Source organism: Diceros bicornis, chromosome 1 (assembly GCF_020826845.1).
Source record: "Diceros bicornis minor isolate mBicDic1 chromosome 1, mDicBic1.mat.cur, whole genome shotgun sequence".
Classification (NCBI taxonomy): Eukaryota; Metazoa; Chordata; class Mammalia; order Perissodactyla; family Rhinocerotidae; genus Diceros; species Diceros bicornis.
Window position 1 is genome coordinate 89,858,489 of NC_080740.1, and position 17,533 is coordinate 89,876,021.

Below are 17,533 nucleotides of genomic sequence, written 5' to 3' on the forward strand. Positions count from 1 at the left end.
CAGTCAGCCCAGATAACTGACATCCATAGGGTCACCTTCCCAACTCCAACCTCCTCATACACACCACTCCCAGGCCCTTACAGTGCTGCCCTGATGTGTGCCCTGGCCTGGGCACATGAGCACAGCTTGCTGCCCACACAGGCCCCTCCCTCCCTCTCCACATCCCCACCCCCAGCAGCTGCAGGCCCAGGCCAAGCTGGGGGCGGCCCTGGGGTTTGGATGGGTGACTCAGGCTGAATCATGGCCCAGCTGCTCCTTGGCAGCCCTCTCCCCCATTCTGCCCAGAGAGCCTATTTTGAAGGCAGAGGCGGGCCTTGGGGTGGGGGACAGCGAGCGGGGCAGTAGAGGATGGGGTTGGTGGGGAATGAGGAGTCCAGCACAAGAGTGCCTCTGGGGCCCTCCACTCCTCAGTGGCCTGCAGGTGCTCTCAGGCAGCCCCCATCATGCCCCTCATTCTGCCAGAGAAAGGGGCCTGGACACGGGCCAGGGCTCCCCTTGTAAGGCCAGGGTCCACTTCGGCTCCCCTGCACCCCCTCTCGGCCCTAATAACAACAACAACATTAACTGTTCTAACACATCACAGCACTCTACGGTTTTCAAAGCACTTTCTCATCAGGATCACACTTAACTATTTTACAGTCCTGTGGGGTGGAAATTAGCATCCTTACTTTTGAGGGAGGAAACCGAGCGTGGGGGAAGCCGCATGAACTCTCCGGGGTCACACCGTGAAGTGCCAGCGCCAGGAGGCAAGCTCAGGCTTCCTGGTCCGGTTTGTGGAAGGAGAGCGCTGGGGCCAGGGGTCGAGCTGCAGTTGGGCGTGGCGGGGCATGTTATCGGGAACGTGGGGTGGCGTGGTGGGGCCATGGTGGAGGGCATGGCGGAGTGTATGGCGGGGGTGTGACTGATGGCTTGGCATGTGGCAGGATAATGACAACATTTTTCTTTTTACCCTTCTGCAACTAATGGATTATGGAATTATTTACGCTTTTAAATCTTTCCAGTGTTTTAGGCCAATATCCCAAGGGTAACAAGTCCAGAGCTGTGCAGTTTCTACCGAGAAAACTTGAGCTATAGGACCGAAGACTCAGTTTCCCCATCTGAAAAAATAGGTCCAGGCCTCTGGGAGGGCGGGCTACTGAGAGGTGCCAGTGCAATCACGTGCATCATGCCCTTTAGAAGCCGTGAAAGACTTCACAAAGGCTGCTGTTTTTCACATTATGTTTTATCTTTTAAAAACACCCATGGATGCTGGGCAGAGGGCAGGGTGGGCTTCTGGGAGCCTGGGGGCGGTGCTGAGATGGGGAGTGGGTGACAGCTCTGCCTTCCCCCTGCCTGGGCTCGGCCTGGCCTTCCCCCACCCTCAGCCCAGAGCTGGTTTCTAGGCAACGGGATGGATGCAGGGATGGTTCGGAGGGGAGAGAGCTATAAATACGGAAAGGAGACAACAAAAATAAAGTTCCAGAGAAAGCTGTGGAGCCACATTACTAGGGGGTGGGGGCGGGGATACTGGGAGGGAGATGGGCGAATGGTGGGGACACGGGGACAGCCCCCAGCCCTTCCTCAAGGGGAAAGGGAGGTTTTCAGGTTAGCCAGCCCGCAAAGGTCTGCAGAGTGCTGATATGGGGGGGGGGCCAGGGAGGGCTCTCTGTGTGGACAGCTGGGCGGGATGGGGGTGATGAGGAGAAACCACTTCTGGTGGAGGACTAGAGAAAGCTCAGAAGAGGGAAAGAGCTCAGCAGGTGGAGTTGTGGGCAGACCTCCAGGTGGAGGACAGAGCACAGGCAAAGGCAGGGAAGGTGTGGATTGGACGAGGTGGGGCTAGACCCACGGATCTCGGGAGGCCTGGCAGGCCTCAGCCTTGCTGACCACACACCCCACATCCACGCAGACACAGAGAGGTGGGCTCTTCCTCTGCCGTGAGGCTCGTCTCCCAGATGTTCCATGCCACTTCCGTTTCATTCAGGTCTCAGCTCCAACCTTGCCTGCTCAGACGCCTGACCAGACCATCCCATTTTAATGTTGGTCACCACTCCCGCCCTGTCACAGTCTATCACATCTGTTTTCTGTTCTTCATAAAACTCAAAATGATCCTGTTTCGTGTGTTTGTTGATCCATGGGATGTGAGTTCTGTCAGGGCAGCGACCTGCAGGGCTGTTCCCTACAGGCCCTCACTTATAAGAACAGAGCAGGTGTGCAGCACACACTGTTGAATGACTGCATAAAGGCACCCACAAACAGGGACGACACCCTTGTACATGCGTGAGCATAGATACACCCAAATCACGTATGTAAGTGTGCACACACAGCTCACCGCCCCCCACAATCTCACTTGCAGTCTCCATGAAATTGCACAAGCCTGTCATCTCCGCTCCGCTGCCTCCACGTTTTCCTATTGTTGGTGTTTTTTTTTGTTTGTTTGTCTCCCCTTAAAGGAAGTAAGTAATTTTCTCTTTTGGAAAATTCCAAAGGAGCTGGGCTTTGGAGTCAGGCTTGAGGTTGGTGTGGCCTTGGCCATTTCCCAGCACTGTGACCGAGGGCAGGTAAGTTTGCCTCTGGCCTCCATTCTCTCATCCGTAAACTGGGGCTGATAACAAGGAATCCCTGAGGATGGTTTCAAGTGAAAACAGTGGAGACAAGTGTTGGATGCTTGGGACTCAACTGGGCACTTGGGAAATGGCTCTGTCCCTGTCACGAGCAAGGAGCCCATGAGCCGTGTGTTCTCACACACACACGTACAGCCAGGACTGCCGTGGGACACAGGGCTGGCACCTTCTGCTGACGCTTCTGGGCCTGTGCCTGGAACATATTTAAAGTGACCCCGGCAGATGAGAACATTAGTCTCTGGGCAGAAAACCAGGTGCGTGGCTTGGCACCTGGGAAGGAGGAACAAACCTCTCTACAAGCCAGATTGTGAACCTGGTTTTGGCATCTAAAAATGGGGATTGGGTGCTGATAGCTGGAGAGGAGGTGGCTCTCAAATTCTTTAGAGGCCAAACGGTTCATGAAAATGAGTGAAGTGGATGGGAGGAACACAAGAGGGAGGGAAAAGGACTGTTGCTAAGCGAAATCAAATGAAAACAATTTTAAACTTTGTGCTAGCAAATTAAAAGTCTCTACAGGCCAAATTCAACGTGAGGGCCACGAGTTTGCAACGCCCGCAGACTGTGGGTTGTAAATAGTGTCAATTCAGCCACAGGGATCTGCAGATCCTGGCACCGGCACGTTGGAAGCAGAGAATCCAAGCCCACCGGTTTATTTTACCTACACACACGTCTGCAGTTGCATCCTTCTTCCAGAATAAAGGCTCCTACACCGCAGGCCAAGGTGACCCGAGTGGACCGGTCTCCCGCAGCGTTCAAGGCCTTCCCGAGCCTGGCACCACCTTCCCCCCCAACGATTCAGGGAAGGAGGAGGCGCTGACACTTGAGGGTCGATTGAGGAGAGTAAGCTCCTTCCAGCCCTGGGACTAGAGTCGGAAAGGAGGCCGGACCGAAGCAGGGGAGGGGTGGAGTCTGGCGCAGGCGAGGTTGGTGGCCCCTGCAGCAAAGCATAGAGGGGCTCCCGCAGGGGCGGGGGCGGGGCTTCTGTGCCAGCCGGGGTTGAGGGCCGCTGCGGCAACACAGGGCAGGAGCGCCGCATCGATGGGGGCGGGGCCTCGGCGCGGGAGCTTCTGTGCCAATAAGAACAGCGCCTGGCCCGTGACGGAGGCGGAGGCTCTGCGCAGCACCGCGGCGTCTCCGCCCCCTTCTTCCCCACACCGAGGCGGTGTTGGGGGCCCTCTAGTGCTGATCTCGAGCCGCTCGAGGCGCGTGGCCAGCTTCCCAGCTTTGTGCGGACCCTCGCCGACTTCAGCCGAGGCCGCCGCAAACCTTCGGGCCCCATTCCAGGAGGAGGATGCCCGAGCTCTGCCTCCTTCTGAGGCAACTACCCATTCCCTCTCCCCTTGGCTGGGTTTTTCTGCGTTGGGCAGGTGTGCGCAGGGGTGTGTGCTACAGGTGTAAACGTCCTGAGGGGAGAGGTATGTCTGCGCGTAACAGCGTCGTTCAGTGCCCGCGCTGCTGGTTTCCGAGGGTTTCTCCGCGGCGCGCGTACCACTGTGAGTGCGCGCGCGGGTCTGCACGTTTCGGCCTGCGGTGCGGACACCCGGGGCGGCGCTCGTGGACCAGCGAACGTGCACGCATGTCCGCGCGTGCGTGGCCACCCGCGTGCCCGCGCTCCGTGTGCGGCAAGGTGTGAGCCGGTCCACCCTGCGCTGCGGCGGCGCGGGGCTCCCCTCCGCCCTGCACCCCCAGCAGGTGCTTTACGGTCCAGCAGATGGCGCCCGAGGCCACCTTCCGCCTCCTAGCCAACTGCGTGTCCCAGCCCGGGAGGACCCCCTTCCCCCAGGTCATCCTGCGGGGAGGGGAGGAGATGAAGAAGCTGAGGCCCGAGGTGGTCAGTCGTGTACCTGGGCTGAGTATGCCGGGCCCCAAAGAGGGGAGTGGAGCAGGCTGGGACTTGGAAGCCCGTCGGCCAACCCCACCTGCCCTCCACCCCAGCCCTGCCCTGCGGCGCCGGCTACAGACAGATTGGCTTTATTCATGGACACGCGGGAGGCGGTCGGGCCCGCTCGCCCGGGACACGCTCACACAGGGGGTGGGGGACTCTCCATGCCACAATCACGACACACGACGCCTCCGCTCAGACGGGGTCGGCTGGGGGAGGGGGCATGGCACAGCCTGGCTCCTGGTTTCGGTTAAAAAAAAAAGGTTCTTGGGGTCGATGTGAGAGTGGGGTGGGGAGCTCTGGGGCTGACCGGGGGCCCCTGGAGAGCCTCTGTCGGGGGTGGGGGGAAGGCGTCGCTTTCCGATCTTCGTTTAAAAACACACAGAACATGCTACATCCGCTCAGACACTGGACGGGATGGAGCGGTGAGAGGGCAACATAGGTGGGGCGAGGCTCCCAGCCGCGGCCGCAGCCCAGGCCCTGTCCATCCCCCGGGGTTGGACGCGGGCAGGTAGGACAGACAGATGGACAGACACAAACACAGCCTCCGAGAGTAGCCTCGGAGCGAAGGAAGATCTCGTGTTTGGGGGGCAAGGGTAGAAGGACAACCCTGGCTCGGGGGAGGGGGGGGCGGGGAAGGGATTGTGCTGCTGGTGGGGGCCGTCCTGGGCCCTTACGCCTCTGGCTCATACTCCTGATACTCCTCCTGCATTAGAGGGATGGGGGTAGAGTGAAGAAGAGCAAAAGAGGAAGGGGTTGCAGACCACCTGACCAGGCCCCGGCCCGAGACCCCTCCCCCTCAAGGAGGAACAGTGCATGCCCCTCCCCCTGGGCAAGGGAGAAACCTGGAAGTTGGGGACAGCTTGGACGTCTCTGGGCAGGGGTGCCTGAGACCCAGTGCTAGGCCCCTTCTGTTCTCCCTCCCTGCTTCCGCCTTCTGGGGCCTGGGGCCTAGAAAAGGGAAGCCTGAAGCTCTCTGCCCAACCCTACGCTGCCAGAGACCTCCCACCCCAGCTTGGACGGCAGCAATCTTTGGGGATGCCCAAGGCCCCACCCAGCCCTGCCGCCTCTCACCTGGGGCGGTTCCTCATAAGTCTCTCCTTCCGGCTCCATCAGGGGCTCGGTGAGCGGCTCCTCAGCAGCTTCTTGGGCCACTTCCTCTGGCTGTGGGCAAAAGAGGAACAGGGGCCGGCCCGTGGCTTAGCGGTTAAGTGCACGCGCTCCGCCACTGGCGCCCAGGTTCGGATCCCGGGCGCGCACCGACGCACTGCTTGTCCAGCCACGCTGAGGCCGCGTCCCACATACAGCAACTAGCAGGACGTGCAGCTATGACATACAACTATCTACTGGGGCTTTGGGGGAAAAAATAAATAAATAAAATTATAAAAAAAAAAAGGAACAGGGCCTGTGAGGGCAGCTGGGGAGGCCCCCCCAAATTCCTGCCCTGGAAGGCTTCTGACTGATTAGGGGAAGGCTAGCCTTTGTTGGCAGTGTAACCAGAAATTTTAATTAAATTATTTGGAGTGCCTTGGAAGAGGGATGAAGGTATGAGGAGTGAGATCCCTCCAAATCAGGCTGAAGCTGGGGTGGGGAGGGGAAGCGGGGCTCCCAGCAGCTGGCAGCCTCCTGTACTTCCATCATTTGGACTGGATGGGATGGGGAGACAGCACACTGTCACCCATTTATCTCTGCCCCCTTTGTGTCAGGCTCTGTGCGTGGCGTCAGGACCCCAGGGATAACCCTGGAGGCTCCTTTGGGCTGGAGGGAGATGGAGACTCAGGGACAGGGCTGGGCAGAGGCTCTGGGCCATTCCCCTGCCACTTTCCACCCATCCCTCCCCCAGGGCCCTGTGTGGCCTGGTTTCTTCAGCTGTTGCTATTTTAAGATAAGCTGGAAGCAACAGCTCCGTGGTGTTGCTTGGATGTGTGAGCTAAGACTTTCCCCTCCCCCCTGCAGCTGCTGCCCAGAGGGGTGCAGACCAGTAGGCATGCAAGTGGGGGGCTGCCAAACATGGCCAGCCACCTGCAGGTGAGCACATATATATGCACAAACACGGGACTGAGCTGGTTGCACACACGGGCACAGACAATAACCTAGGGTTCATGCACAAGCCCACATGTGGACTGGCACACGCCTGGACCCTTGGGGCAATGTGTAGGCGGGGGCACACCACCTCCCCCACTTCCACAGGTAACCTCTGTCCCTCCCAACTGGGCAGAGAGACGAATCTTGAGACCCTGGAGGGCCGGCGCTGAAAGGCCTGCCCTGACCACCTCTGCCTCGTTGCCCCAGCCCATCCAGGCAGCTTCAGCTCCTTCACGTGACCTGGCTAGGTGGGCCCTCCAGGCTCAGGAGTTCACAGCTCCCAGCTTGGCTCACTTGCCGCAGTGCACAGAGGGGCACACCACGGCCCAGGAGGCGGGGAAATGTTAGTTTGCTCAGTCACCCAGCCACGACCAGAGCCCGGGAAAGAAACAGTGTTAAGGTCCCAGCCCCCGCACATTGTTTGGAAACGACTCACATGCCCAACAACAGGAGAACGGCGGTGTGATGTGTGCTGTGATGTGTGCGTTGTGGTCTGAGCACACAACGGGTGCCGCACAAGAACGGAGAACGACAGCACAGACCACGCGTGGTGGAATCTCGCCCTCACTGTTGAGCGAAGGAAGCCGAGTACAGAACTTAGGGTGACATTCACTGGAGTTAAAAACACCCAGCCCATCTGTGATGGAAGTCAGGAAGCAGCGACCCTTGGAGGGTGAGGTGAGGTGAGTAAGGTGCCCACTCTCAGAGCCGTGCAAATGAGACCCCAGAATGAGTGCCCCCTTGAATGTGCCCCAGACACCTCACTCATCTCACCCTAGTCTTGGCCCTGCGGTTAGGGACTGGAAAGGCGTCTGAGGCCAGCTGCTGGGGGGGGTTCCCTTTGTGAACATTTCGTGGGGCTGCTTGCTCTCTGCCTGCGTGTTGGGCTTCAATAAAAAGTTCACTTAAAAACAGCCCCTCCTGGCTACTCACTAGCTGTTTGATCAGGCAATTCACCACCTCTGAGCTCAGCTGCCTAGGATGGGAAAGAGGACGGTGCTCTCTGCTTTGTAAGAGTACGGGGAGGATTCCCTGACAGTGTACGGTCGGCCTCCGCATCCGCGGGTCGCGCATCGGAGAGTTCAACCAACAGCAGGTGGAAAGGCCTGCCGTGGCTGCGTCTGTACTGAACACGTACAGACTCTTCATTCTTGTCATTCTTCCCTAAACAATACAGTATAGCAACTATTTACGTAGCATTTACACTGTATTAGTATTACAGGTAATCTAGAGATGATTTAAAGGGTACGGAAGGGTGTGCGTGGGTTATATGCAAATACTACGCCATCTGATAGAAGGGACTTGAGCATCCGCGCCTTTGGTATGGGCGGGGCTCCTGGAACCGATTCCCGGCAGATCCCAAGGGACAGCTGTCCCTGAGCAGGCTGGGAGGTGGAGACACTCGGAAGTGTGCAGCCTGGGCTTGCACACATTCCCCCATGCCCGGGGGCCCCAAAGGGCTGCTGTTTGGCTTGTGAATCTACGACCTCGAGCTCCCTTGAGAGAGGAGGCTGAGGTGCCAAGTGGGGAAGGAAGGCGCCTGAGAGATGGTTCTGTGCAAGGCCCCTCAGGACAGCCTGGAGGCTGACGGAGGCTGACGGTTCAGGCCCACACCCGCCTCTCTCTGCACACCAGCTCTCAGCACAGGGCCTGGCCCCAGGTCAGCACCAAGCAACTCTGAAGACATGCTCAGGTTATCCTCCCAACCACCTTCTCAGGGAGGCAGGCAGGAATTGGGATCTCGGGCAATTCACTTCACCTCTCTGAGCCTTAGTTCCTTTATCTGTAAAATGGGCTAATTGTGGTGCCTTCTTCCTAGGGACACCGTGAAGACTCAATGAGTTACCCCATGTAAAATGTCTAGAACAGTGCCTGCCCATACAGAAGCTCAATGATGGGAGTGACCACTGGAAGTGTAATGATAAGACCTGGAAAGTCACACAGCTGGTAAAATGCACAGGAAGGACTTGACCCAGAACTGCTGAGTCGAGTCTCAGACTTCTGACAGGGGAAGGAACCAGCTGTGCAAAATGTCTGGCGTGAAGGATGGTGTGGGGTCTCCTCCCACAGCCCAATGGATACACTCATGTGGAATGCACACTCATCTCCCAGACCAAACGCTGGGGAAGGAGCCCCGACCCCCACGGAGGCAGTCTGCACTTGTACGCGGACAGACATGGCTCACCCCATTAGAGGAATGTCTGTACAGACCTATAGGCCCACAGAGTGCACCGTCACGGTGGTATATTTCCACACACACCTGTGGTCACACAAGCCCCTGTGGGCAGACGTGGACCGCTCACATGATCATGGGGCCGCCGTCTCTTACTGAGCACTCACGGTATGCAAGCCAGGCTTTTTATCAGTGGTTCTCAAAGTGTGGTCCCTGGACCTGCAGCATCAGCATCAGCTAGGTACTTGTTAGAAATGCAAATTCTTGGGCCCCCTCTCAGGCCCACTGCATCGGAAACTCTAGGGATGGGGCCCACAGTCTGTATTGTAACCTGGCCTCCTGGTGATTCTGATGCACACTTCAGTTTTGAGAACCTCTCATCTGTATTATCTCTAATCTACATAAGAGCACTTTTGTGTTCATCTCACACCTTACAGGCAAAGAATCAGGCTCAGAGACATGATGGGACCTGCCCAGGGTCACACAGTCAGGAAGTAGTGGAGCTGGCATTCAAACCCAGCTCTGTGGGGCTCTAGAGCTCACATATCTTATTCTACAGCGTGTCTTAATGGAAGTGTCTGTCTTCATGTACACATGGATAGCCACCACCACTCCCCTGGGGGAACATGCCTACATAAACGTGTGACACACAGTTCACCCCGACCCCATGGCCCACACCTGCTTATGCCTGCCTCAGGGCCTTTGCATGTGCTGTTCCTATTGCCTGAAATACATTTCCCACGTGGCTTGCCTCATCCCTTGGGTGTCAGCTCAAATATCACCTCCTCTCAGCTAAAGTAGCCCCCTCACCCCTTGACTCTCTATCCCTTCACCCTTGTCTTTTCTTCAGAGCACTTATCCCTGTCTGAAATCATCTTGTTACTTGGTTGGCTTTTTACTGTCTTCTCCTAGTACAGTGTCAGCTCCACAAATGCAGGAACCTATTCACTGCAGTTACCCCTAGAACAATTCCTCTCTGGCATGAATACTCCTTGAGTGAAAAGAAATGAATGAATAATCAGTGACACATGCAGACGCGGCCAGAAGTGGTCCAGGCCACACTCACAAGCAGGATACATGTATACAGCCAGATCTGGATCACTGTCACAGGGAGTGCCACGCCCATACACACCTCCATGCAGACTCATCCTCAGCTGAGTCTAGCAGGGCCCTGCAGACCATGAGGCAAGGAGCTTTGTGCAGGGCTGAGGGCACAGGGAGCCTAGTGGCAGGTTTATGGGTGTTTCTGGCATGTGTGTGCATGTGCATGCACACGTGAACGTGTGTGGTAGGAGGACCGCTCACCTTCAGGTCGGTGGGGAATTCCTCCTTCTTCACGAGGCCCGTGGCTGCTGCGATGTTCCCAGCCCCAGAGAACACGGCTCCTCCCAGATGTGACGCCTGCTCCTTGGTTTTCTCTGCCACTGGAGCAGGGAGAGAGTAGGGAAAGGGGTTAGGGGCAAGGGTGAAGGAGGCATAGATGCCCCCCTTCCCATAGTGTCCCAGGGCCTGCCTTCCTGTGGAACATTCCCCCCCCACCAAGCCTTGGGGGTGCCCTCTTCCACCGTCCCCTCCTCCCACCCTCTGGATCTGGCCAGCTCAGAGGCTGGGGTGAGGGAGGGGGGCTGTGCCAGGGCTCGGCTGGTACCTGAGGCCACTCCTTGTACCACCCCCTCTCGGGTCTTGCTTCCTGTTGGGAGGAAAAAGGAGCACATTTAAGGGCTCGGAGCTGAGGAACCGAGACTCTGGAAGCATGGTGGGGACAGAGCGAGCAGAGGGACCCAGTCAATAGTGGGCATTCTGGCCCCATCACTGCTTCCTTGGGCCCCCAAAGACCAAGGGCCCCCCTCATCACCGCACTGAGCCCCCCACACCTACATCCTCAGAACTTTGAGTTCTCTGCACAGTCTCCCCCCGCCCCCCCAATATGATACCCGCACCCCTCTGGTGCCCGAGCACCAGCACTCCTCTCCCCACTGCACGTGATCCTCTCCCAGCCCTGGGAGCAGGTGCTGTGACCGTCCCTGACTCACAGATGGAAACAGAGCTCAGTTAGGCTCCCACAACTAGTAAGTGGCTGAATTGACATTCAAGTTCAGGTCTGACTCCAAAACTCCAGCTACCACTCTATGAAGCCCAGGATGGGAACAGGTGGGGTGGGAGTGGGGTGAAGCCGGGGGATGCAAAAAGGCTGTGTATTTGAAAGGTTCCCCTGGTGCCCCCATCGCACCTCTGGACACCCACATCCACCACCCCCACCCCATTTCTTCTGAAGACTCTCTTCTCCTAACAAGGGTGCCATCCTTCCTTCTGGTCGGGGTGGAGAGTGTCTAGGGTGCAGGATGGGTCTAAGGGTGATGTGCAGATTGTGCCTGACACCCGCAGCATTGGCTGGGCCTTCCCAGGAGAGCAGCTACTTGGTCACATCAAAATGTGGGGCTGCTGGGAAAGGTTGGGGGCCTGATCTGAGACGGCGAGTCGCCCATTCTAAGGATTTGGCAACCCAGACAACAGCTGGTTGACTCAGAAATGGGCGTCTGGGCAGGCTGAGGCTGGTGGGAGGAGGAGAGGCTGGCGTGGGAAGACAGGAGTCTCAGGCCGAAGGCCAGGCAGACCCAGAGATGGGGGGGCAGGGCTGCATGTGCACCCATTGATTCCTCCCACAAACATTTGTGGGCACCTGCTCTGTGCCAGGCCCCCAGGCCAACTGCTCAGTGTCGCATGGGGTAAGAGGAGGGCAGATTCAGTGCCCTGGACCTCAAGTAGTGAGGAGTGGACTTCCAGGCTCCAGAGGGTATGTGACGGGGAAGGGGGCACTGCTTGGGCCTTGACAAATGGGGAGCAGGTGGATATGCAGAAAGTAGACCAGGGAGGGTATTCCAGGCACAGGGAACCATGCAGGCACAGAGAAGTGTCCTTTCACGGAGGTGGCCTGCACGGAGCACATCACCGCAGTCTGTGTGCCTGGAGCGATGGAGATCTGGACTGAGGCAGGACCATGCAGGGCATTGAATGCTAGGCTGCAGGGAGCTGAGGCTTTAACCTGTAGGAACCAGGGGCCATCGGAAGTTCCTGAGCATGGGAGGAGCAGGAGGGGCCAATCTAAGGAGAAGGGGGGCAAGACTAATAGCAGGAAGACCGTGTCGGGGTGCCAGGGGTCCACAGGAGTGAAAGGGCGGGGGGGGGGAGACAGGAGGGACACCAGAGCTGGGGCCCGGCAGGTGTGGGCTCAAGCCTTCTCTGTCTCATCACCCTGTCCTAGTTCCAGCACACTTGTCTGGTGGCTTCACGACCTCCTAGCAGGCCTCCCTGCAGTTTGCTGTGTCCCCAGAGGCCTAAGGGTCTTTCTATACTGAAGTCAGATCACGTCAGTCCCTAGCTTATAATCTCCCGTGGCAATTATAGTAATGCTGTGCCCTGGCCTACAAGCAAGGGCTCCCTCATGAACCTGCTCTTGCCCCCCTGTCTGATCTCATCTCCAACCACTGTTTCCTGCCCTCCCCTCTCCAGCCCCCACCCCTGCCCTTCTTCAGGGCTCAGCTCAAATGCCAACCTCTTTGATTACCCTACCAAAGTGGTCCCCACACCAGCCACTTGATGTCAGACTCCACTATTGGATGCTCTGTACCACTATCAGGAGAGCCGGCACCAACCAGCACATGGTACCTGGTCAATAAATATTTTTCAAACTACCACAATCCCAAATCTACCACAACACCGGGCAAGTGAACCAGCCCCCTTCAGCCTGCATCGGGGAGAATTCTACCCACTGCACACAAAGAAGCCCCAAGCACCATGTGGATTCAGTAAATGTCAGTTTATGGGTTTTGTTCCTCCCTTTATGCAAATGACCCGGCAGGCTCCCTCTCCCACACTTAGGGTGAGAAATTTTAACCACTTGGTCTTTCTCCTAATGACAGCGTCCAAAAGCTGGGTGGACTGAGAGAAGAAATGATGATGGTGGAACCACAGCATTGGGAGGCAGGGAGACCTGGAGAGCAACTTAGAGGTGAAAGTAGCTGAAGAAGAAGGCTGGAAGGGAGCCCCGAATAACACGGGAAGGAGGTCCCACAAGGGGACAGGTGGTGCTTTGGGACCAGAAAGCTTGGCGAACACTCCAGCCTCAGGTTCTGCGGGCTGTGTGACCTTGGACAAGACAGTCAGAGCTGCGGAGCCCCAGCGTCCCGGCTGTGGAACGGGCAGGAGCAGTAACTAGGCGGTGGGCACCCCGGCGCTCTGCACGGTGCAGTACTTGGCAGAGTTAGGGCTCAACACCAGGCAACTATTAATAATGCGGAAAAGAATAAGGAAGAGAAGGCTTTCTGCTTGGATCACTGCATGGGTCCTGGCCTTTCCATGAACCCCACCCTCGCCAACACTTTCCCCATCCTCCTCTCCTCTGTCTCATCCCTGACCCAGGCTTCCACCGCTGGCCACGTCCCCAGTGACCCCTGCTGACCCTATCGCATCTGCTGACTCATATTCTCCTGCCCAGACCCCACCCCCCCGCCCCCTGCCCAACCTCCTTCTAAGGACCCTGGCCTCACTCCCTCGGAGGATGCCAGAACCCTGCAGCCCCAGAAGCCGCGCCCCTGGCCCACCGACGTAGAGGACGCCCTCCTTGGTCTTCTCGGCCGCCTCGGTGACCCCCTGCTTGGTTTTCTCCGCGGCGGCCACGACGCCCTCCTTGGCCATGGACAGGCCCTTCATGAACACGTCCATTCTGGTGGCCTGGGGAGATGGAACACACGGGCACGGGGGCGCTGGCCCCGCACCCGCACCCCAGCCCTTCCCGAGGGATGCGGGTGCCCCCTCCCCTCGCTCCTGAGACTGTGGCGCCCTTCCCGGCCCGGAACCCCCTCCCGCCTTACCCCCTCCCCAGCGCGAGGCCACAGGGCCGCGGCGAGTCCTAGCGTCCTTGAAAGCTGGGAACGCGGGAGGGGCCACCGCCTCGGTTATCCGGGGCCCTGCAACCTGCAGCCCCGCGGAACCGGAGTGCTGGGTTCGGCACGAAGCCTCTGGGCCTGCCTGTACACACACGACAGAGTCATACAGCCATGCACACAAATATACTCCACGGACACGCTCATGTGCACATACAGGACACGCAGACGTTCAAACGCTCACGGATACTTCGACACACACAGACACACGGGCGCGGACGCACGTCCACAAGGCCACCCAGGCAGTTGCAGATACAGAGCAGCAGACACACATATCCCGGGGCGCACTCTGATACGCACCCACCGGCGCCCTCTCTCTGTTCTCCAGCCCCTTCCCCATCCCACTCAGTCTCCCCTCCACCCCAGCCCCTTCCCCATCCACCCCAGCCCCTTCCCCATCCCACCCAGTCCCCTCTCCATTCCCAGCGCTTTCCCCATCCCCGGCGCCTGGAGCGCGGCCGCCTCACCTGGATGCGAGGCCCGGGCTGGGGATGGAGCGGCAGCGGCGGCTGCGGCTGCGGCTGCGGCTGCGGTGGGCGGAAGGAAAGGGCTCGGCTAGGCCGGGCTAGGAGGGCTCGGGGCCAGTGGGGGGTCGGGCAGTGGCCAGGCGCTCAGGTCGGTCTGCAGCAGGCGGGGCGCGGGCTCTGAGCCGGGCGCAGCAGTGCCCCGGCCTTGGGTGCGTCGCCAGCCACCGCTCGCGACTTGCGCCGTGCTCGCTCGCGCGCTCGGGCTCCGGCTCCGGCTCCGGCGCTGCGGCAGCTCTGAGCTCAGCGGCCCCCTGGCGGCCGCACCGCCCCCTCAGCCTGACTGACAGGGGACAGGGAGGGTGACATCTCCCCGGAGCCCTCTAGCCTCCCGGGCAGGCCCCTGACGCGCCGCTGGGGACCCCGGGGAGTGAGACTCGCGTCCTGCCGCCGAGAACCTAGTCTTGTGGGGGAGACAATGTGGGGTGCTAAGAGTAGGGAAGAAATACTGCAATTGGCTTTGGAGTTCAGATGGGTTGGAATCTTGGCTGTGCTTTGCGTTAATTGTGGGACCTCGGGCTACTCAAGCTCTCCTTTCTGAATGTCAGTTTCCTCTCCTGTAAAATGCAAATGGTTCATTCAACGAACGTGGATTGAGCGCTTAGACAGGTGCCAGGCAGGTCTGAGGCTGGAGACAGTGGGCAAGGTAAACAGGTCCCTGCTTTCAGGGAGTTTACAATGGTGTGTTTGTGGGACACACAATGTGTGTGTGATGGGACACAGGACTGAAAATACATGTGTCAACACTTAAACCAAACAAGGTTGTTTCAGCTTGTGAGAAGTGTTAAGAAGATAATAACATGGTGATGTAACAGAGCGACCAGAGGAGGGGTGCTGGAGACAAAGTGGCCAGGGAAGGCCTCTGTGAGGAGGGGAGCAGGAGCAGAGACCCCAGAGAGGCACCAAGGCCAAGATCCATAGAGAGGGAACTGGGAGTGCAAAGGCCCTGAGGCAGGACCGTGCTTAGGAACAGATAGAAGACGGTGCAGCTGGCGAGCCAGTGAGGAGAGAGAAGATGGATAAAACCCTTTTCTTGTGTTGTTATGGTGGGGATTGTGAAAATGGCCATAGAATGCCAGGCACACATAGGCCCTCAGTCTGGGCTATGACAGAATTATGCCCAAGAAGCTGTGGGATCCCAGAGGAAGGAGACTCTGACCGCTTAGGCGGGTCAGGGAAGGCTGTACGGAGAAGGTGACATCTGAGCTGGGCCTTGTGGGACAGGTAAGATTCTATCTGGCAGACAAGGGAGGAAAGGAATTTTAGTCTGTGGGTATAGCATGGGCAAAGTCCCTGTGGCGGAAATGCAGGGCATGTAAGTGGTGGGTGGTGATGTGAGGGTGCAGCTAGCAGCCACAGTGTGCAGGGCCTGGGAAAAAACGTTCACAGGCTGCTGGTAGAGCTGCAAATTGGCGCGTGGTTTTTGGAAGGCAACTTGGCAGTGTTTACCGGAGACGTAAATGCTGGCTCCTTTCGAGCCAACAGTTCCCCTTCCAGGAATTTATCCCTTGGATCTCTACTCACACAAGTGCACAGAGACATTTGTGCAAGAATGTGCACTGCAGCATGGTTTATTGTAGCAAAAACCTGAAAATAATCTCAACGTTCATCTGTAGAGGACTGGCTAGTTAATTACGGCACAGCCACCCAGGGAAATGCTACGCTGGCATTAGAAATGATGAGCCAGGGGCCGGCCCGGTGGCGCAAGCGGTTGAGTGCGTGCCCTCTGCTGTGGCAGCCCTGGGTTCGCCGGTTCGGATCCCAGGCGCGCACCGACGCACTGCTTGTCAAGCCATGCTGTGGCGGCGTCCCATATAAAGTGGAGGAGGATGGGCATGGATGTTAGCCCAGGGCCAGTCTTCCTCAGCAAAAAGAGGAGGATTGGCAGATGTTAGCACAGGGCTGATCTTCCTCAGAAAAAAAAAAAAAGAAAAAAAAGGAAAAAAAGAAATGATGAGCCAAACCGTGTGCTGACAGGGCCGGCCCCGTGGCTTAGCGGTTAAGTGCGTGCGCTCTGCTACTGGCGGCCCGGGTTCGGATCCCGGGCGCGCACCGACGCACCGCTTCTCCGGCCATGCTGAGGCCGCGTCCCACATACAGCAACTAGAAGGATGTGCAACTACGACATACAACTATCTACTGGGGCTTTGGGGGAAACAAAAAAGGAGGAGGATTGGCAATAGATGTTAGCTCAGAGCCCATCTTCCTCAGCAAAAAAAGAGGAGGATTAGCGTGGATGTTAGCTCAGGGCTGATCTTCCTCACACAAAAAACAAAAACAAAAAAAAACCCAAAGAAACAAACCTTGTGCTGAAGTGGGCCTGTCAGGATACAGAGAGAAGGGAGAGAAGCAAGGTGCCCAACTGTGATGTGGGGGACAGGCCACTGTTGATACACAGAAAATTTATGCACACACACACACTTATCACATACTGTACACATTATATAGACACCTTTCTAACAAATATGTACTTACATCTGTATACACGGAACACATCTGCAAGGACTTCCACAAAACTGTCAACAGCAGTCGCCCCTGGCAAAGGGGACTGAGAGCTTCAGGGGGAGAAGCTTTCACATTTCATCGCCTTCCTTCTTGTGCTGTTTGATTATTTTACCTTGAATAGTATTTTTGTACTTGTATAATTTAAGATGCTAGCATGAGGGAACATCTGTCATCTCCGCATTGGAGCTGCCCCCTTCCTATGTTTGGGGGATCTCCCCCCTTGAGGCAGAGCCCACAGTCCCCTCTAGGAGCTGACAATGCTTTCCCAGCCTTCTTTGCAGCCAGGATATGTGACCTCAGCCCCCAGATACTCCAGCCCCAGACTTAGAACCTGAAGCCAGTGCCAGAAGCAGCAGGGAAGAAAGCAGCTCTGGTGAGGACGGGTGGTGGTGGTGGTGGCAGCTCCTGCCAGGGACCGTGGGCAGCAGTGACCCTGCTGCTGGGAGCGTCCGGCACTGACAAGGCCAGCTGTGGCATTGGGAGCCTTCCTGAGCCTGCTAGGCCGTGTGTGTGATGTGGGGCCTCATTCCAGGCTGCGTGGTCTCCAAGGAGGAATCTCTGGCCTTCCCAGAGAGCTTCTGCACTGCCCGGTATATTTGTGAATAAACTCCTCTACCTAAATTAGCCAGAAGTGATTTTTGTGACTCTCGACTAAGACCCCTGAATGTCAGAGCAGGTGATGAAGGAGGACTGAACAGGAGGGAGGAGAGGAGGAAGAGAGAAAGAACATATGAAGGGTGTCCACCCTTCCTATTGTAGGAACTTGGAAGTCACTGAAGGATTTTAAGCACAAGAGAGACCTAAATGAGATTTGCATT

At 57.5% G+C, this 17,533-nt stretch overlaps 1 protein-coding gene across 1 annotated transcript; it reads right to left on the reverse strand.

Moving 5' to 3' along the window:
• Positions 1–5,044: 5,044 nt before the first annotated feature.
• Positions 5,045–14,384, reverse strand: SNCB (synuclein beta). Its single transcript, XM_058546425.1, has 6 exons — positions 14,154–14,384; positions 13,345–13,474; positions 10,392–10,433; positions 10,049–10,167; positions 5,560–5,649; positions 5,045–5,191 (listed from the first exon to the last, which is right to left on the reverse strand). The coding sequence occupies exons 2-6, from the start codon at positions 13,463–13,465 to the stop codon at positions 5,159–5,161; spliced, it is 405 nt and encodes a 134-aa protein (XP_058402408.1). The 5' UTR covers positions 13,466–13,474; positions 14,154–14,384; the 3' UTR covers positions 5,045–5,158.
• Between the last annotated feature and the right edge of the window lie 3,149 nt (positions 14,385–17,533).

Coding starts and splice junctions, on each gene's coding strand:
- SNCB (XM_058546425.1), bottom strand. CDS start 13,465: ATGGACGTGTTCATGAAGGGCCTGTCCATGGCCAAGGAGGGCGTCGTG. Junction 10,434..13,344: donor GGAGGGCGTCCTCTACGTCG/GTGGGCCAGGGG, acceptor TCCTCCCAACAG/GAAGCAAGACCCGAGAGGGG. Junction 10,168..10,391: donor GGTACAAGGAGTGGCCTCAG/GTACCAGCCGAG, acceptor TCCCTGCTCCAG/TGGCAGAGAAAACCAAGGAG.